Below are 20,679 nucleotides of genomic sequence, written 5' to 3' on the forward strand. Positions count from 1 at the left end.
TAGCTCTGCTGCATTCCAACAGTGAGCAACAGTGCAGCTCTGCTTCGACATTCTCATTAAGAGTTTATTATCGTCATGCAAAGACAGCATGATGAAAGATTTGGCTGCTTTAATTTAGAACCTTTCTTTTTTTGGATTCTTGGCATGTCAGAATATTATCTCTTAAATTCAGATATTTGTCAAAAAGCATGCATATAGTTAAAAATAATAGTAGTAGTAGTGAAGTGATGTCCTATTTCTCTAGGCCAACCCGGAAGTAGGCAACACAAGGGCTTCCTCGACAAAAAGCCAATGGGATTTTTCCTTTGGATTTTGGAATATTGCGGAAAACAAAATATATGTCAAAACGTTTATGATACTTAACACATTTTGTTAAGCAGGATAATCTGCACATATTAACCAAAAACCTTTTTGAGGCATTAAAGCAATTGCCAGAAGTAAAAAGTTAGCACATCAGCACCACTAAGCTAAAGGCAGCTAACGTTTGGTGTGATGACGTTTAATAGTTTCTTGTTAGTAAACACCTTTTTTAAGACGCGTAAAAGCTGCAGACATTCACCAGTGGGGTATTTATTGATGTATTTTATGTTGTGGAACAAAACTAGAAAATCCCTTTAGCTTGTGTTAACCACATACCTCATTTCAGGAATCTAATAACATAGTTGGACTCATTGCTGCTCCACTCTTTTGATAAATAATGTAAAATGTCTTCTTGTGTGAAGGTGATCAAGGAGCCTCGGCTGCGCTCCCCCCGCTGGGTGAGCACCAGTATCCCTCAGGCAGACTGGGACTCTCCTCTGGCTCTGTACAGCTCGGCTGATTACCACGTCAACAACCTGGTGAGCCCCGTGCTGTTCCACGAGGGCCTCAGCCTGGTGCCGGAGAATGCTGTGACCGTGGAGATAGCCCCTCACGCTCTGCTGCAGGTACGCAACCAAGACCACAGAACCCTTGTGCCATGGGAATTGTAGTCCTATAGAGTTCATTCACTACAGAGACTGCCACTGTTCTGATTCACTTAACATGTTTCCTGCTCGTTTTCTGCACAGGCGATCCTGAAGCGTAGCTTGAAGCAGACATGTTCCATCCTCCCGTTGATGAAGAGAGGCCACGCCAACAACCTGGAGTTCTTCTTGTCAAACGTTGGGAAAATCTACATGAACGGGTCAGTAAACGCCTCACTTCAATGTTCAGTCGAACACATGGTGATGGTTTGATCATAAAGCAAGAAATAATAAATAAATGAAATTAAACATGCAAGGAATAGCAAAGGTGTTGATATATACAGATATGGATCATTTTAATTATGTTAAATATATATAAATATAGATACAAATGTCAATTTGTGTATTATTAGAGAATTATCTATCATTTAATATAAAGACTTTATTGAGCATACAGGCATAAGTAGATCATACATACTATGAGAACAACACAATATACAAACATTTCAAGGAAATCAAAATATAATGAAAATATAAATATAATTACAAAGTTTAACAGTTATTTCTCAATTAGTTGGCATAGATAACATTATAAGACAAAAACACAAACATTTGAGAAAAGGCTTAAAATAAAAAAAGGCATACATCTTGCAACCTTACCTAACTTACTACTATCTTGTTGAGTCATAAAAAAACAACAATTTGAGGTCAATTTGCTTCTCTTTTTTCCTGGAAGCAGTTTCAGATTGCTAATATTAGAATCTTTTAATGCTCCTCTTCAGCCTCAACGTGGACAGTAACAGCCTCTGCCCAGCGGTGAAGTACCCTGTGCCGGTGGGAACCCCTCTGATCTCTCCCCTGCTGCAGTGGGACCACTCCCAGACCTGGGACGTTCCCAAGGCCGAGGATTTCTCCTCAGGCTCAGGAGGATCCAACTCTGCCATTGTCTATAATATCGGTAAGAAATTCTCATCTGGGTCAAAAACTAGTTCTGCTTTCTTTTGTCATATTAATATTAAGAAAAGGTGCTTTAGAATTTAATTTGACCATGATTTTAAACCCTTCTTTGACCAAAAATAGACATCAACCCAGAGTCTCCAGACTACTACATGCTTGGACACTGCATCGATGGGCGTGTCCTCTACCCGGCCACGGGCTACCTGGTGCTGGCTTGGCGTACCTTGATGAGAAGCCTAGGCGCTGTCATGGAGAGCACCCCTGTAACCTTTGAGGACATCACCATCCACAGGGCCACCATCCTGCCAAAGAGCGGTGAGAGCACAGCAGGGGGTGTGAGCATTGAGGGGGGGTCTTTGATTAGGATGTAATGATGAACCTGTAATGTCTCTTTTCTCTCCTCACCTTTCTGTTCATCACAGGCTCGGTCCAGCTGAAGGTGCACCTCATGCCTGCCACCAACAAGTTTGAGGTTTCAGAGAATGGAAACCTGGCTGTCAGTGGTACGTAGATTTTCAACCTGCATTGTTTGACAGTGCAAACACACAGGAGAGTTTCTGGACAGACCAGACTTCTTTCAATTTTAATGTTTGATTTAGAAATGTGGGTTTTATTCAACTTCACTTCTGGTCTATGTCGTGTTTTCAACATCAAATGTTGTGTCACTGAGCGGCTGAATAGTTCACCTGGTAGAAATGGCGGCCCATGTACAGTGGCTCATTCCCCAATAAAGTGGACCCGGGTTTGAGTCCAATAATCGGTGCATGTGTGTCTTTGATGCCTCAAAATCCTAGACAATATCTGTCTTACTTATAGATGTACTGTAGGTTTAGGACTACTTTCACATAAGGATGTCCGTCATACGTTTTATGATCCAATTTTATTTTAATTACATTTTTTACTTTATATGGTTCTTTGTTTAGGCCTGCATTATAATAACTTCACCACATAGTATTCATATGCCTCTGTCAGGTATGACTCCTATCCTCTTTGATCACTATTTGATGCGTCAATGGGACAAAATGAAAGTAATGGGGGTTTATGCAGCGATATATAAGTCTCAACCAGCAGTTCCAATGACAATGATAATCAACGTCAGTCCCTTGTAGAGATGATCCATAACAAGAGGTCGACCTAGGCATCAGGGTCTGCTTCTGTGTATAAACTGCAATAATCCTTGAAAATTATCCTTTTGTTGCCCCCCTTTTTATTTTCAAAATGCAGTCTCACCAGTAACCTCTGCCTTCCTTCTACTCTTTATCCCTTGTGATTTTCAGGTAAGGTGAGCATCTTGGAGGATGCAGCCCTTGACTCATTCCACAGTCAGATAAAAAACCAAGCGGCCTACATCGCCGGTGACTCCAAAATGAAGCTGACCGCACACGACATCTACAAAGAGCTGCGACTGCGCGGATACGACTACGGAAAGACCTTCCAAGGAATCTTAGAATCCAACAATGCAGGTGTGTGTCTGTTTTTCATTTATCAACCCAACACTCTGGTGTTCTATATTGTTTTTGCTGATTGGCTACCGTCATGTGATTGGCTGCCTCCAGGAGACAGTGGGAAGCTGCAGTGGTCTGGAAACTGGGTGACCTTTCTGGACACCATGCTGCAGATGATGGTGGCGGGGCTGTCAGGGCGCAGTCTGCGTCTGCCCACCAGGATCCGCTCCGTGTGCATCGATCCAACTCTGCATCTGGAGAAGGTCTGCGACGACGCTGAGGGAAAACAAGGTGTGGTTTCACTTTAATGAAAAAATGGTTTCTATCATGTCCAAATAATGTAAAAAAGTGGTGTTTAGAGGTTAAACTGTAGATACAAACAGATAACGTATATAGAAAGATCCCTATGCCATTTAGAAATATAAATTCCTCTCTTTTGTGTCCAGATATTTAAATTGTTGGAACTGAGCTAACGTGCTAACCTTCTATAAGTCTTAAACTAATTATCTCTTTCATTCCCGTAGCTGCCGATGTCCACGTAAACCGTTGCCTTGACCACATTGTTGCCGGTGGAGTCCAGATCAGCGGTCTGCATGCCACTGTGGCCCCCCGCCGACAGCAGCAGCAGAGCCCCCCCACCCTGGAGGAGTTTGTGTTTGTTCCCTACGTGGACACAGAGTGCCTGACGTCCAATGGGAAGCTTGCAGAGCAGCTGAGGCTCTGTAAAGGTACAGATACACCTGTCAGGAAGGCTTTATGAATGTTGTTATTTCTTATGTGAGGCAATGCAAAGTTGACATCGCTTCACACTTCTTTGTTATGATGACCTCACAATAATCAAGACAACATAACTTATAGGAATGGGAACCATACATTTTCCTAATTTCTATTCTTTTAGTGTGTCATATGCTTATTTCACAGAAAGAACAAATATTTTTAAAACCCTTTACACAATTAATTTTCAAATTCACAATAGGTATGCATATGTATTTTTATATTCATAGGATATCAACTAATTGCATACAGTTAATGTTATTAACTACGATAATTCAATAGTAATCCTTTCATTCATTAAATGATTCACAAGTTAGTTTTAATAGGTGCCATTTGAGTTGTTACAATTTTCTCATCTTCCTACTGTAACAATGAACAACAGTTGCTTCGCTAAAGAACAGTCCGTGGATCACGGCCTCCTACCTTTGCAACCAATCTTCTCATGGTGCTGACACAACAAAAAAAACGGAATATATCACTTTGTGCAGCGTCATCCATCGAGTGCCTTAAGTATATTTATGAACTGATAGGCAGAACCAAAATCCTCAAAGATTGGAACCAAGTTTTTGTTCTCAAACTCCAATTAGGTTTTATAAAAAATTGATCAAGTTGGAGAGTTGGATCAAATGAATGCATAGGTGGGAAGAGTTTGCGTGGAAATGACTACTACTTACTATTTTCTTGAAATTTGTATTTGCTATGACAACTTGAAGTTTACATTACACAACAGCAGACCTAATCCTCAAACTTATAGAAAACATGTGGCCTTATTAAACTGTTGTAAGTTGTTGGTTTTATTTATTTTGTTCAACCTGTTTCCTTTTTTTGTATCATCTCCCACATCATTTCCTAAGACTTTTTCCCCACTCTTTGCATCCAGGTCTAATACAAAGACTGCAGCGAAAGTTGGCCCCCCATGGTGTGAAGCTGTCCATCCCCGGCCTGCAGGGGGAGTCAGAGGGCCCCCTCCCCAGCCCGGAGCCCTCTGAGCCAGGCCTGCTGCGGCTGCTGGCCCTGCTCTGCGGCTTGGAGCTGAACGGGAACCTTCACTCTGAACTGCAGCAGACTGTGGAGAAGGAGCGGGGGTGCCTGCTGCAGGACGAGCTGCTGCAGGGCCTGCTGGACAACCCCCCCCTCAGACACTGCCTGGACACTACCCTGGAGAACTGCATGCCCGGCAAGATCAAAGTCCTGGAGGTAAGACTGTGTAACAGATTAAAAACTGACAGAAAACAAAAGTCATGTAGATGCAGAATGGATGACTGATGATTTAGGCCCTGTGTCCACAGAGCGTATTTTTGTCAGAAAGGTGCAGGCAGGGGGCTCGGGGAGAGTAGGGTGGCCGACAGGTGCAAAGGCACTTCAACGGCCCTAAACACTTCCATTCGTAGCGTTTACCAAAAGCACTGCATAATCGAAACGCTGCAAATACAAAACACTGAAAGGAGCTCAAAACACAACAGAAACCAGGGGACAGTAAAAAGTGACGCACACAGATGGATTCGGAGCACTTGTTGCAGTTCAGGACTATAAAGTTGTCTGTCACTGTCGCAGAGTTAGTCTGGTTCATTATTCTAATGTTCTGTCAGTATATCTGAAATAACTACGTTAGCTAGCTAGCTTACAGCAGATCTGCAATAATGTGATCTCATGGTTAAATTAAGCCTATAAAACATGTTTGGGTCTTTGTTATGATAGTTTTGGCCTGAAAGACATAAAATCAGGCTTCTCCCACGATTTCTACGACTCCACCCGCGGCTTTTTTGAACCAATAGAAGTGATCAAACCGGGCACATAAAAATGTTGGTGCGCTTAGAAAAAAGACTTATGTACTCTCTCCTAATAAGAAACCATTTAAAAAAGATGCTGTCTCTCAGAAAAGACACCATGTGGACACAGGATGATAGTCTCTAACGATCTAGTATTAACCCTCTTCACCTCCCGACCCCTCTCAGGCTCTCTCCAGTGACGGGCAGCTCTTCTCCCGCGTTCTATCGCTGCTCCACATCCAGCCCATGCTGCGTGTGGACTACACTGCTACAGCGCCCCAACTTGACCTCATGATCCCCCACCAGGCCACTCTGGAGGAGATGGCAGTGGCCTCAGCTCAGTGGGACCCCATGACAGGCCCGGCCCCTGGAGGCGCAGTAGCAGACCTCGTGGTGTGTAACCACGCCTGGGGCCCCTTGAGGACGGACCCTGGAGTGCTGGTGGCAAATCTGGCTTCTGGAGCCAAAGAGGGGGGGTTCGTTCTCCTCCACACCCTGCTGAAGGGGGAGACTCTGGGGGAGATGGTCGCCTTCCTCTCCAGCACCGCTCAGAACAACGCCCAGCAAGGACTCCTCACACAGGTTAGTGGAGACAATGTGCAAATCAATTCTTCATAACATTACCCTTCTACCTTTTTATATCTACTGCTTTTTTTTTTTCCTGTTTTCTTTTGTATTCTCAAATTGTATTTTATTTGGAAGAATTTAAACTCATGTAACATGCTGAAATGTTAAACATAGGGTATTCTATTCGATTATGCTGAAATTATATTAAATTAAATAAAAAAGGACAGTTTGTGCCCTCTAGTGGTAAAAAGTAAATGAGCTTTAAAAGTTCATAATATGCTCTAGTAGTATTTGTTATCTTATTGCTACATTCTATAAATGTGAGTTGAACGTTATATGTTCAAACATTAGCTGCAGGAGTAAGTATACAAAAGTGTGCAGATTATATCTTAAAACAAACCAAATAAAAGGCTTACTTTAAAACTTGGATATCATAAATGTATATTTTGATATTCAAATGTTATAACAGATTAATGACCCCAGACATTTTTTAAAGACCTGCAGAAATCCAGGCCTCTGTATTTATATGACTTGAAGAGAGACTTGAGTTTTGTAAGATCTAAACAGAAAAATAGTAAGTAAGTACATTTCCATTTTTTTTTTTTTTAAACATCCCTATGATGCGACCTCTAAAATTGTAGCAATTTTTTCAATAATTATGTCAATCTATGTCAAAGAAACCATTTTTGTTTTAGTTAAGTGAGCGGCGATGCTAACCTCAGATTGAGTGTGTCAGTGTGTGTTGATATTCTGCTGATACTCTCTCCCTCTCCTCACAGGCTGAATGGCAGAAGGTGTTCTCTGAGGCCTCTCTCAGCCTGGTGACTGTCAGGAAGTCTTTCTATGGCTCCGCCCTCTTTCTGTGTCGCTGTCAAACTTCTGTCAAAGAGCCCCTTTTCCTGCCTGTGGACAGCACTGACTACAAGTGGGTGGAAACACTCAAGGTGAGTTTAAAATGCTTCTGTATATGTCCTCCAGTGTCTTTCAACCATTATTTATTCATCGAGTCAGGTTAAAAGGAGTAGAACATTGTTTGTATTAAAACAAATACATTGAAAACAGTCCTATTGTGTGTTTTACTCTTGTTGCTTTTGTTGCTATGACACCCAAATTATCGTACGGGGAATTAATAAATGTTCATTTTCTCTTATTTTATCATGTAACTGTGTGTTTTTGTGTTGCAGGCGAAGCTGGCAGAGCCATCAGACACCCCAGTGTGGCTGACCGCCTCTCAAGCCCACTGTGGCATTGTGGGAATGGTCAACTGTCTACGGCAGGAGCCAGGGGGCGAACGAATACGGTAAGACTGATCTCTACCATTACAACTTTTGTTATGTTAACAGAATTCTACCTTTAAGACTGTATACTGTAAGTGCATAAAACATTGATTCCACATGTGTTTTACTTATTATATGTTATAATGAGCTTATAATGATCCCCATTAGCACTAGCATTAGTATTGGCTATTTTTATTAGGGTCCTCCTCACACATACAGCCAAACACACATTTAGACACTTCAGTCATACAAACATAACAAATTGAAACAACTTATCTCATGCTATTAATAATTTAGTAATTGACTGACTGAATTAGCTGTTTAGTCAGTTAGTGGCACTGCACACAGATTCTGGGGGACGCATGTTTAAATTGGATTACTAGTGTCCCTTGTGTATTATAAAATTACTAACATTACAGTACATACATAACATACATATTGGGTAAATGTAATAATTTTCTGTATTGTGGTCTCTTTTTCATTCCAGCTCTGCATTTGTGTCCAATCTGAATGAGTCTTCAGCAGCACCGAGCCTCCAGCCGGGTCAGGAGTCGATGCAGTCGGTGCTGGGGGGGGACCTGGTGATGAACGTGTTCAGAGACGGACAGTGGGGCGTTTTTAGGCACCAGCTCATCACTCAAGGTAACTAATATCAAATCTCATATTCATATATTCTAGTTAGATTGATATGGTTCTGCCACTGTTTTAACCCTTAGCCGCTTTCACACCAAGTACTTTGCCGCACTTAGTTCCCAGCACTTAGTTCCCAGCACTTAGTTCCCAGCACTTAGTTCCCCCATGGAACTAAAGAGCAGATCGCGTTCACACCGGAATAAGGTGCCGTTTACACGAGGACAAAACGGCTTGTATCTGCATAGTTTCTCTTGCGTATAGCCCTATTATTTACACGAGGCCGTAACAAACGGACCCCACAAATGATAACGGGTCCCAAGGTGGATAGATTTGCAAACGAAACTCTCTGGGGGGTCAACCGAGTCCGTGTAATCACCTGGATACGAATATTTCCTGAAAAAATAGCGATAGCCCCGCCTCTCCCCACCTCTCCTGCTCACTGCTGTAGCATGGCCAGTAGCCATCTGTAACGATCAACTATCAAAAATAGCTGTGTTAATTAAACGCACAAGGGGTTCTTGAATGAAATAATATTATAAAAGGCAAACCAGAATTGTTAACGCCTAATATACTCCTTAAACAAAATAAACAGAGTCAGATTTCATGCATTGATCCATTATATTGACAATTTTCCAGCCAAACAACACAAACAAAATTAAACAGTCCGCTCTGCGATACACCAACATTGTCTTTACTGCCTAATCCAGGCCATTATTGTTCATTGCTCCTGCGCCCGTCGGCGGCAAAAAGAGAAATGTTTGTAGGCCTATTCAGGCTATAATCCACACAAAAAAAGGAAACACAGGACCGGCGTGTCCCAGAGGAGCGATCTCACCCAGTGTTTGTAGAAAATATCTCTCTTTCTGAGCGCGTCCTCTCCACGGAGACGTGCTTCTTGGTCGGTCGATGCAATATCCACAGATTCGGTTTCTTTCAGTTAACTTCCCCGTTGCATTTATCCATATATTTACATGCTGAGGAAATGACTATATCCCGCTGAATACCAGCAATCGCCACACACACTTCCTCCTGTCAGTAGCTACTGCTAGTGCTACTGCTACTGACCATGCTACATATGTTAGTGCAACATCTACAGCTCCTCTACCACAACCATCAGCAACAAGTGGACATGGAGAATTACATGAACTACTACATGTGGCTAAATCCACCGCGGGGCATAAACAGAAGGGTAGCCATGGCAACATTGCTCCGGGCTGCTCCAGGGTCTTCTTCGCTGCTTTTGGTGTATTTTGTGGCGGAAGTTACAGCGCCACTTACAGTCCCGGCATATGTACTACAGCGTGTCCAGCACTTTCGAGCGGTCTCGTGTGGAAGTACAGCGCCACTTACAGTCCCGGCATATGTACTACAGCGTTTCCAGCGGTCTCGTTTGAACAGACACGTTCTGTTCAAACGAGACCGCTGGAAACGCTGTAGTACATATGTACAAATGAAACGAATGCATGTGAACGGAAGACTTTTTAGAAAACGCATACTGTGCATAAACGCAAACGTTCCCGTGTGCACAACACCTAAGTCCCTGAGGGAGGATTAGGCAAATGAAGCCGCTGACGTCACTTCTTCTTCTTCTGCTTTGGCAGGCCGCAAACAACGTCCCCGGAGTTGGGGACTGGCTTCAGTAGAAGTAGCTTCATCACTCCACCGCTCCCATGTTTTTTTTTGTGTTGCCATAAGTTATTCTCTCTCCGTTGGTGCGCAGGGCTAATGCTAATGCTAATAATGCTAATGCCAGCAAATACAATGGTGGCTTCACAAAACTTTTCCGAGTTTTACGGGGCGTGGTTTGCAATTCGCCCAGCCAATCAGAAATTGGAACTTTTTCCTCCCCAGGAAAGTACCTGCTCTCTAGCAGGAACTGAAAAGAGGGGGAAAGTTCTCATGAACTAAGTTCTCTTTTTGGTGTGAAAGCAAAATCCCAGGAACTATCGGAACTAAACGGGAAAAGTACTCCGGTGTGAAAGCGCCTCTTGTGTGCAGGGCTCTCGGCTAACTTCTTTCACCATCCTCCCGGAACCGTCCCGAAATACAATCTAAGCCGTCCCGAAATTAATGTGGACCGTCCCGAATTTAAAATATTAGTTTTTCTACATTATCATTAGTTAAAATCATTCAAAGTGACCTTTAACATAAATAAAACATCATACAAATCATTAGATGATAATTCATCAACCTTTTTAATTGAGTAAATCAGTCAAACACATAAACAAAGGCCAAATATATTTAAAAAAAACACACAAGCGAGAAAGTTACTCTAATATTGAATCCAATCAAGTTCTATCCAATTATCAAAAACATCCAACACTCTGTCCTGAAGACAGAAGACAGAACCCAGAGTAACCACTAACCAGGATGACAGTCTGTAACACAGTCAGGAGACCTTTACAAACTGCCCCGCCCCCTCGCACACAGACGGGGGAGAGAGCTCTCTCGTCTGGATTGGAAAGATCGAAAATAAGATCGAAAATACATCATAGACGCATTTTGTAGACTTATTGCATATTAGAAACGGAGTTGGCGAAACTAAAACTGCGATATAATGTTCATGTAGCAATAATACATGACATATATGTTTTAAATGTCTCCACTACCGATAAAAAGTCAGATAACGTCGGAGCTTAACGCTACCACTGTCTTTAATAATTCCGGCCCGGGGCCCGTTTAATACCGGGGCTCGGTACCCATCCCTACATGGGGAGAGACGCAGCATATTGCTAAGGACTAAATACGATGGAGAGTTCTCATCTCAGCCTTATTACCCATAGGGGATGAAGAGGAGTTAGTAAATAAAGAGGCCGGCGCTCCAGGGTTAGGTTCTGCTGTGCGTTTTCGTGATGTAACGTAAACAATTGCAGAATTCCTCCACGGGATGCCATTGTCATTGTACATCACTCAACGCGAAATACACACACTCAGTACATAGCTAGACCCAATAATTTGCGGGCCAGGAGTTTGCGGGCACGTGTGTGTGTGTGTGTGTGTGTGTGTGTGTGTGTTTCGCGGTTTGCTAAATGTTTTGTGCGTGTGTGTTTATGTTGACAAGGAGGTTTAATAACTGTGTGCTACACAAAACGTGCAGTCAGTTTCATTTTCATCGCCGTTCGTACTGTAGTAGAGTTATCAGGGTATTTTTATTTTAACTCTCGTCCCAAATTCGTCCCAAGATTATTTTTTATCCTCCCCGACCCTATTTTTTTCGGCCCCGGGACGACGGGACGTCCTTAAGCTCGAGCCCTGCTTGTGTGGTGTTCATATTTTTGTTACTCAGCCAGTGTTCGTGGGTCTGGTGGACCCGCTGCCTTTTTGGGCTTCAATTCAACACTATCAAACTATTTTATGTTCAAATACTCAACAGATGTTTACTTCATCTCAATTACAAGCAATATAAACTGCATATATGGTTAATATTTGCCCTTTTACATTTGTTAGATCACATTCATGAATTAAAGTGCTACTCGTTTTTTTGCCCACTGACCGGCTGGTCCTGTGGCTCGTCTTTTTTTTGTAACTAGCTGATGCTCAATCTCATCCTCTTCTTCAAAGTCACTGTCAGACTCAGAATTCTCAGAAATGTGATCCTCACATTCTGAAACCTCTTCCTCTACATCATCATCAAATGGTTCTCTCTCTTCCAGAACCATTTGCAAGACCCTCTTGCCATCTTGATCAGCTGTGATAAGGACCCAAACTAGCGAAGCTTTATTTATTGTGTCTTGCCCCAAATGTGCAGTTTGGATAGAGTGTGAAAAAAATAAAGATTGGTTCCCGCAAGACATATTGCGGAAATGTGAGAGCAGACAGGTGTCGGTGCTTGAATTTATCAACAATGTTGCAACCACACACACACACACACACACACACACACACACACACACACACACACACACACACACACACACACACACACACACACACCCTCTTTATGTAATGTAAATGTGTAGGGGGGGTACAGTGGGTGGTCATTGAAAATGTGTTCTGATAGGTTCTTTACAGATAATGAGCCAAGGCCATTGAGTGTGGGTTTGAAAAAATAATTTATCATATCATTTTTCTTTAGCTAAATAATGAAAACGTGTCCCACAGACCCGAATACCATACAAGGGTTAAACTACAACCATTATATTCAGTTAGTTGGATAACAGATGTACTGTCGAACAACAACATCAGTATTGGCAGAACACTTTTGGTGTTGCTGTTGAGGAAAAGATGTGAAAAAAAGTTTAAAATAATTCAGTATTGGTGACAACGGACAACTGATCCACGCAATTCCTGCTTACTTTGATGGCAACTATTCATTATTTCAGGAGTATTAGTGGCAGGATATCAGCTCTGTTTTCTGGATTTCATTCATTTATTCATATTAACATTTCAAAGTACAAATGAGAGGCTTTATACTGTAGGATGTAATTGTTGCAATGGCACTGTTCAGTACCGCATACCACTGTGTAGCCTAATGCCAAGCAAAACAAAATGACTTCCCTTTGATATTCCATTTGGCTTATGGTTCCATTGAAACATGTGTCTTTGTTTTTGCTTGACAGATCTGAGTGAAGAAGTGACGGAGCAGGCCTACGTCAATGTGCTGACTCGAGGTGACCTCTCCTCTCTGCGCTGGATTGCCTCCCCGCTCCGCTACTTTGTGCCCAGCAACCCCAATGTGCAGCTGTGTCACGTCTACTACAGCTCGCTCAACTTCAGAGACATCATGCTGGCCACCGGCAAGCTGCCGCCTGACGCTATTCCAGGTACAGAGTGTGAATCAGACACACAGCAAGAAATCTCACACAGTAACCCACCGCATCATGTAGTGCCAGCAATTAGACAACTTACCTCTCCTTTTCATCCTACATGATAAAGGTGACCTGGCCCTGCAGCAGTGCATGTTGGGTATGGAGTTTTCCGGTCGTGACCCTGCTGGAAAGCGTGTGATGGGGCTGCTTCCTGCCAGAGGCCTGGCTACATGTGTGGATGCTGACAAACGCTTCCTGTGGGATGTTCCCTCCAGCTGGTCAGTGTGTGTGTGTGGGGGCATGTGTGTGGTACTACTACTGTGATACCATCTTTATTTTTTTTCATGAATAAACATGAATAAGAGAGCTGCAGATACTATATTCCAAAGATGGTATAGCCTACTGTATTTATACATTATGAGTACATGTTGGTGCTCCTACTACTCCAACAGCATCTGCAATCTCATTACATAACTGTGATCATGGAGGCTAATCCAACGCTTTAGGCTGGACTAAATTGACACACTGATATCCTTGTCTTTTGAATAAAATGTCTCAATAAGAATGTTTGAAATTGAACACTTAGTTTGTTAATTTTGCTGTATAAATGTTACACAAATCAGCTCTTCAATTAGCATTCAAAACACGACATTCGGTAACACAATCACTAAGCTTTGTCAGCGAGACCTCAGTGTGTGTTCTGCATGTACGGCTGTGTTTGTGGTAAAAAATGTTTTAACCTTTCCGGCAGAACCTCTCAATAAACAAACATTGATTCGTACTTATATAATTTGCTCTTACACATGGTATAAACAAGCGTCTTGCCTTTTGGTCCTCTGAATATACAATTATGTTTCTGCATGGATGCTGTCACATCATCATAAATACTCCATACTATATAATGTTTAATAACATCCTGATGCTGCTGTGTTCAGGACTCTGGAGCAGGCGGCCTCGGTGCCGGTGGTCTACGCCACAGCCTTCTACTCTCTGGTGGTGCGGGGCAGGCTCCGCCCCGGAGAGACGGTTCTCATCCACTCAGGGTCAGGGGGCGTCGGCCAGGCCGCCATCGCCATCGCACTCAGCAAGAAGTGTAAAGTCTTCACTACAGTCGGTGAGCATTCCACACTCTCATTACACACTGTCATACAGACAAATATAATGAGCTCTGATAGGATTTCTCATTCACTGCGGTATGTTTATTTATTCACAGTGACAGTTATTTTATTAAATGTTTGTAGTCATTCTTGTCATCTTATCATAACTACATGGTTTCCATGGGTCCTTAAAAAGTCTTAGTACTGTAACACATAGGCCTAAAAACTTTTAGAATTATCTTTTAAAAATATTACATGTTTCCCTCATGCTTCTGCAAGTGTGACTGCAAAATACAAATGGGTATTTGTTATTTAATTTGATGTGGTTTTAAAAAAGTCTTAAATAAAACTGCAGTAATCCTGAATTATAAGTATCATGAATCATCTCATCATTGAAACTTGGTGAGAAACTGAATGAACCCTCTAATGTGTGTGTGTGTGTGTGTGTGGTGTGCAGGCTCAGCGGAGAAGCGGTCCTACCTGCAGCAGAGGTTCCCTCAGCTCTCAGCAGAGTCCTTCGCTAACTCCAGAGACACTTCCTTTGAACAGCACATCCTGCTGCACACACAGGGCAAAGGTCAGACACACTTTCTGTAGTAACCCCTGCTGGGACACAATTTGATCATTATCTCTATTTAGGATTTAAAAAATCTAGTGCAGTCCCCAACCGGGATGTGTTTGTGATGCTTCTTCTTTGGTTTTGAAACATGTTGGATGTGTGTGTTTCAGGTGCGGATCTGGTGCTGAACTCTCTGGCAGAGGAGAAGCTGCAGGCCAGTATTCGATGTCTCGCCAGACACGGACGCTTCCTGGAGATCGGCAAATACGATCTGTCAAACAACAACCCACTGGGTCAGTTCACCTCAGGCTCACACACTTAAGCATATTGTAACATTATTTATAGAGTTGATACTAACACTGCAATTGTGCCTGTGCCATTGTGCACAGAATAAAAAGCTCAAAGTACATTTTGAAACCACAACCACTCTTTTAAAAATGGTCCAAGGCCTGGTAGATGTTTTGCATGCTTGGCTCATGTTGCTGTAATCTCTCCAGGCATGGCTCTGTTCCTGAAGAACGTGGCCTTCCACGGCATCCTGTTGGACGCCCTCTTTGAAGAAGGCAACCATGAGTGGGAGGATGTGTCCAAGCTGCTGAAGGAAGGCATTATGGGAGGTGTAGTTCAGCCTCTGAAGACCACAGTGTTTGAGAGGGACCAAGTGGAGGAGGCGTTCAGATACATGGCTCAGGGCAAACACATCGGCAAAGTCCTCCTGCAGGTCAGTGTCTCATCTAGCACTTGTTCCAAACATACCAAGCTTTCATGATTGAAATTAGAAAAAAGAACTGAAAGATATATGGCATATATGTTTTGCAGTTGTTAATAATTGTTTTATGGCTCTGTCTTTAAATTAAAACAAAACGACATCACACTAGTTTACTTCCTCTTACTGGGTGTTCTCTTTACACAGGTGTGTCATGAGGAGAAGGGTTCAGCAGTCCAAACTGCTTCCCGTGTGTCTTTCCCAGCTATCTGTCGCACCTTCTGCCCCCCCTCCCATTCCTACATCATCACTGGAGGACTGGGGGGCTTCGGTCTGGAGCTGGCTCAATGGCTCACTGAGAGAGGAGCCCACAAACTGGTGCTGACCTCCAGATCAGGCATCAGGAACGGTAAGCACTGTAGGAGTAACTGAGCTGACGTCAGGGGTGATGAAATGTAGCTGTGGGCAAAACACAGGCAGCGCAAAGGATAATGCTATTTAAAAATGGTTGGTAGACAACTGAATACTAGATTAGCTGCCTTACCATCGTGTAATATTCTGTGGTATTTATTAGGGTGTACACATTTATCGCGTCACATATTTCCTCCAAAAAACATCAAATCATTCAGCAGGTTAGCGCACTTATAACCTGAAGGCTACCAGAAAGGTTATTTTAACTTCACTTGTTCAGTTAAACTAACCTTAGCCAGTCAAGCTCACTGCTCCACTGCAGTTCACGGTGGTCTGCCACGGATGAATATACAGTAGGGAAAACACTGGAATATTTGATGTAAATTTGAAATGTATGTACTTTTTCCTCCTGGGTGTCCCCATCCACTTTTCGGGTATACAATTACAGAGAAACACTGCTTTTGTCAGTATTGTTATTAAAGTTGGTAACAGACAAGTTTAGCTAGCTAATGTTGCCAGAAAAATGTGTAGTAAAATCCAGAGACTCAAATCTTCCTTTTTTTTGGTTAGTCCGATTGGGACGTGAACCGGCGCCCCTTCGGTCCCTACAGACTGAGCCACTATAGCTTGCCATTGCCTACAGCTGCCTTGCTAGTGCTGTATTCAGTGTGATTACATGGTTACTATTGCCTACCAGTGCTATGCGCTAATTCCTCTAGGTGCTATCGCTGTAACTCGTTTTTTCACAGTTCCACTTTGTAATTGTTGCTAGGTTACCAGGCGAAGCGAGTTCGTGAATGGAAGTCACAGGGTGTGGAGGTGCTGGTGTCGACCAATGACGTCAGCACACTGCAGGGAACAGAGCGACTCATCGCTGAGGCCGGCTCACTGGGCCCTCTGGGGGGGGTCTTCCACCTCGCCATGGTAACACACTAGACCATCAGTGGCATTATAAGTGTTTTTGTTTGTTGTTAATGCTGAACATTCTGCTTATGGACGCACCAGTATTTGCTCTTTACATCAATATTTTGAACATAATTATTCCTTAGTATGTTATGGTACTATGGCAGAAGTTCTTAACTGTGTTTATTTCACGCTAGCACTGCTGTCTAATCCAAACGCGCAGTTAAAACCAACCTTTCTGGTGTTATTGATCTAAAAATACTTCGACATTTAAATTCACATCTCATCTCAACTTATTTTGCATGTTTGTTATGTCATTACCAGGTGTTGAAAGATGGCATGTTGGAGAATCTGACTCCTGAGCTTTTCCTCGATGTTAACAAACCTAAATATGATGGAACCGTAAACCTGGACAAGTAAGACACACTCAACCATCCTTCTTCTAATATCAGAGACCTTTCCTTTGCTTCTCTCTGGATCTTAATGCACTTTATTTCCTCTCCAGAGTGACGAGAAAGTCTTGTCCAGACCTGCAGCATTTCGTGGCCTTCTCCTCCGTCAGCTGCGGCCGTGGCAACGCTGGCCAGAGTAACTACGGTTACGCCAACTCGGCCATGGAGCGTGTGTGTGAGAAGCGCAGACACGATGGCTTACCTGGACTGGCGGTTCAGTGGGGAGCCATCGGCGATGTGGGCGTGGTGCTGGAGACCATGGGGGGCAACGACGCAGTGATCGGTGGCACGCTCCCACAGCGCATCACTTCCTGTCTGGAGGTGCTGGACCGCTTCCTGTGCCAGCAGCGCCCGGTGATGTCCAGCTTCGTGCTGGCGGAGAGGACGGTGGTGAAGAGCGAGGCGGGAAGCAAGAGAGACCTAGTGGATGCTGTCGGACACATCCTGGGTAAGGGACACGCTATATGACTAAATCATTTTCCTTGTTAGGTTGAGTTAATTGTGTTAAATCAACAAGTTTAACAAATCTGAAACTTGATTATAACCGTGCTCTGAGATGGAAAAACAATGGCTGATAAGACATTCAGCTGTCTTTTTTTTACTATATATTTTTACATATACTGACAAGATACAACAAAACAAAGTTAGTAGAAGCCTGAGGCCAAAAAGCATAGCTTATAAAAAAAAAATATCTCAAATATAAATACTGTATATAATAAATATGTTGCGAAATGCCTTTAAAAATATTAATATACGTTTTAAGTCTCAAGGGTAGGATTTCACAAAGTCATGTACAGGGGTTGAAATAATTATATGTAATGAAAAGAAATTACTTGTATATACAGATCAAAATACAATTTGCCATAAACCTATAATCATTTTTTTCTTAAAGTAGAATTGTGTAGCAAAAATGTTCTGCTAACAGGAGTTAAAGTACCCAACATAAAACATTTTTTCTATTAAAGGCATTTAACCAAAAATCGGTCCAAAAGCAATCATTACCCTTTTGTGTTGTTGTAACTACTTCCTAATTCTTTTTAGTCATAGTAAGCAGGATCCTAACTGTCTCCCCCCCCCCCCCCCCTCAGGTGTGCGGGATGTGAGCAGCCTGAACCCTGATGCCTCTCTGGCTGACTTGGGCCTGGACTCTTTGATGGGTGTTGAAGTTCGCCAGACTCTGGAGCGGGACTACGACATCGTCATGGCGATGAGGGAAATCCGCCAGATCACCATCAACAAGCTGCGAGAGCTGGCCAGCAGCAAGCCAAGCGGAACAAATGGTAATAGTAAGAGCGGATCATGAATAAATATCACTGAGAGATCAGTCTAAATCCAGTTCTTTGTTATTGATAAATGTTCTGTCTTTGCTACTTCCTAATCTCCAGACTCTGCAGCTAAGAGGGAAAGTGTTCACGCTCTGTTGGAGTCTGATCTGACCCAGCTGTTGGTGAACCCCGACGGCCCCACGGTGACCCCCCTCAACAAGGTTCAGAGCCAGGAGAGGGCCCTGTTCCTGGTCCATCCTATCGAGGGCTCCATCCACGCCTTCAAGACTCTCACCTCCAAGCTCAGCATTCCCTGCTACGGCCTGCAGTGCACTAAAGGTATTCTTTTTTAACCAATTCTATTCATCTTATTCACAAAAAGCTTCAAAATACAAGACATGATGGAGATATGTAGAATGGGACATCCCAACAAGCTATCCAAGCTTTAGAATAGGGGCCCAGACACTAAAGAGAAAGTATTTATAATATACTAACACACCTAGAATTAAAGAGTTACATTACATGTCACTTGTTAGAATTAAAGAGTTAATGTATTATACAGAAACATTCACAAGCTAAAAATCACTAACCAAGTACCCTAAAACTAATCTAACCCTAACTATAATAGCCCTTAAACATGAATTTAATCAATTTAAACATTGGTTTCAAATTGGTTAGATATAATAATACAGATATAGGACAAAGGGAAAATAATGGTTTCAATGAAATGCTCTTAGAGTAACTGGTTTAGAAGTTCCCAGATATATAGTATATCCAATCTTTTCCATATTGGCTTAGCAACTGCTGCCTCAAGCTATTTTCAGAGCCAGATACAGATAAAAACGTTCTATATATTGTTATTGTCAATTTCATTTTAGACCTGAGAACCTCTGCTAACCACCCTAAAATCCCATATTTATAAGGTGTTTTTCCCTAAACCGATTATGCAATATCAAACCAAGCTCATACTTGTTTCTCTCCCCCCCCCCCCCCCCCAGCCGCTCCTCTGGACAGCATCAAGTCTCTGGCAGCGTTCTATGTGGACTGCATCAGACAGGTGCAGCCGGACGGGCCCTATCGGATTGCTGGATACTCTTTTGGGGCCTGTGTGGCGTTTGAAATGTGCTCCCAGCTTCAGACCCTGAACCTGCCTGTGGAGTACCTCTTCCTGTTCGATGGATCACACTCTTATGTGGCAGCTTACACCCAGGTGAGAGAAAAGAGCCAACATGAAATAATCTGACGATATTTTAGTACACAGCAATTTACACATTTGGGGAAACCTTAAAGTTTAAAATAATTGTATGTTGGTTATGTCATGTTAACTAAGTGTTTGGTTTCCAGAGTTACAGGGCCAAGCTGACCCCAGGCAAAGAGTCTGAGGCTGAAACTGAAGCCCTGTGTGCCTTCATCCAGCAGTTCACCGGCATCGCATACAACAAGGTACACAGCCCCGGACATTTGCACACAAAATGTATTTGAATGTAACTAATAATGTGTTTCTTTTTAAGTATTTCCTTAATCCTTTTTATGTTGTTTTTTAAAGCACTTTGAATAGCTGAAATGTGCTCTATAAATAACCGTGGCTGTCCCTCTGCACTGCAGCTCCTGGAGGTCCTCCTCCCGCTGGCGGACCTGGAGGCCCGGGTCAGCACGGCGGTGGACCTGATCACCTCCGCCCACAAGAACATCAGCCGGGAGCTGCTGCACTTCGCAGCCACCACCTTCTACTACAAGCTGAAGGCTGCTGACGGCTATGTGCCCACAACAAAGTTCCATGGCAACGTGACGTTACTGCGAGCCAAAACCAGCAGCGAGTACGAACAGAACCTGGGGTCTGACTACAAGCTCAGAGAGGTAATGTCCATAATCATTTATTCTTTTAATGACATTTTTCTATTTTCTTTCCTTTTTTATTTTTACTCGTTTCCTTTTTTTCTTCTTTTACTTATTCTACTATTATTAATATTTGTATTATTATTATGATTATTTAATAATTGTCTTCTTACTGTTATTTTTTTACCAGAAATGCCATTGTTTTTAAATTATTTAAATATAACGCATATTTCAAATTTTCATTATTTCCTTTTTTTATTCTTCTCTGAATACTATTTTTTAAATTAATAATGAATGTTCATGTTTCACTTTAGCTTTATAGCTAGTTGACGAGGC

General features: G+C 42.7%; 1 protein-coding gene across 1 annotated transcript in view; it reads left to right on the forward strand.

Moving 5' to 3' along the window:
- Positions 1-20,679, forward strand: part of fasn (fatty acid synthase) — a 36,978-nt gene that overhangs the window by 13,033 nt on the left and 3,266 nt on the right. Inside the window, exons 13-40 of the mRNA XM_034130716.1 lie at positions 723-926; positions 1,050-1,165; positions 1,727-1,902; positions 2,025-2,216; positions 2,324-2,404; positions 3,179-3,364; positions 3,458-3,637; positions 3,871-4,074; positions 5,001-5,317; positions 6,076-6,471; positions 7,236-7,400; positions 7,641-7,756; positions 8,221-8,375; positions 12,926-13,129; positions 13,242-13,392; positions 14,050-14,228; positions 14,669-14,788; positions 14,941-15,063; positions 15,268-15,491; positions 15,684-15,885; positions 16,660-16,811; positions 17,115-17,206; positions 17,296-17,690; positions 18,331-18,522; positions 18,628-18,846; positions 19,506-19,717; positions 19,852-19,950; positions 20,113-20,364. Coding sequence (XP_033986607.1) covers positions 723-926; positions 1,050-1,165; positions 1,727-1,902; positions 2,025-2,216; positions 2,324-2,404; positions 3,179-3,364; positions 3,458-3,637; positions 3,871-4,074; positions 5,001-5,317; positions 6,076-6,471; positions 7,236-7,400; positions 7,641-7,756; positions 8,221-8,375; positions 12,926-13,129; positions 13,242-13,392; positions 14,050-14,228; positions 14,669-14,788; positions 14,941-15,063; positions 15,268-15,491; positions 15,684-15,885; positions 16,660-16,811; positions 17,115-17,206; positions 17,296-17,690; positions 18,331-18,522; positions 18,628-18,846; positions 19,506-19,717; positions 19,852-19,950; positions 20,113-20,364 — 5,304 coding nt within the window. The remainder of the gene's footprint in view (positions 1-722; positions 927-1,049; positions 1,166-1,726; positions 1,903-2,024; positions 2,217-2,323; positions 2,405-3,178; positions 3,365-3,457; positions 3,638-3,870; positions 4,075-5,000; positions 5,318-6,075; positions 6,472-7,235; positions 7,401-7,640; positions 7,757-8,220; positions 8,376-12,925; positions 13,130-13,241; positions 13,393-14,049; positions 14,229-14,668; positions 14,789-14,940; positions 15,064-15,267; positions 15,492-15,683; positions 15,886-16,659; positions 16,812-17,114; positions 17,207-17,295; positions 17,691-18,330; positions 18,523-18,627; positions 18,847-19,505; positions 19,718-19,851; positions 19,951-20,112; positions 20,365-20,679) is intronic.

The sequence above is a fragment of the Trematomus bernacchii genome, unplaced genomic scaffold (genome assembly GCF_902827165.1).
Source record: "Trematomus bernacchii unplaced genomic scaffold, fTreBer1.1, whole genome shotgun sequence".
Taxonomy (NCBI): Eukaryota; Metazoa; Chordata; class Actinopteri; order Perciformes; family Nototheniidae; genus Trematomus; species Trematomus bernacchii.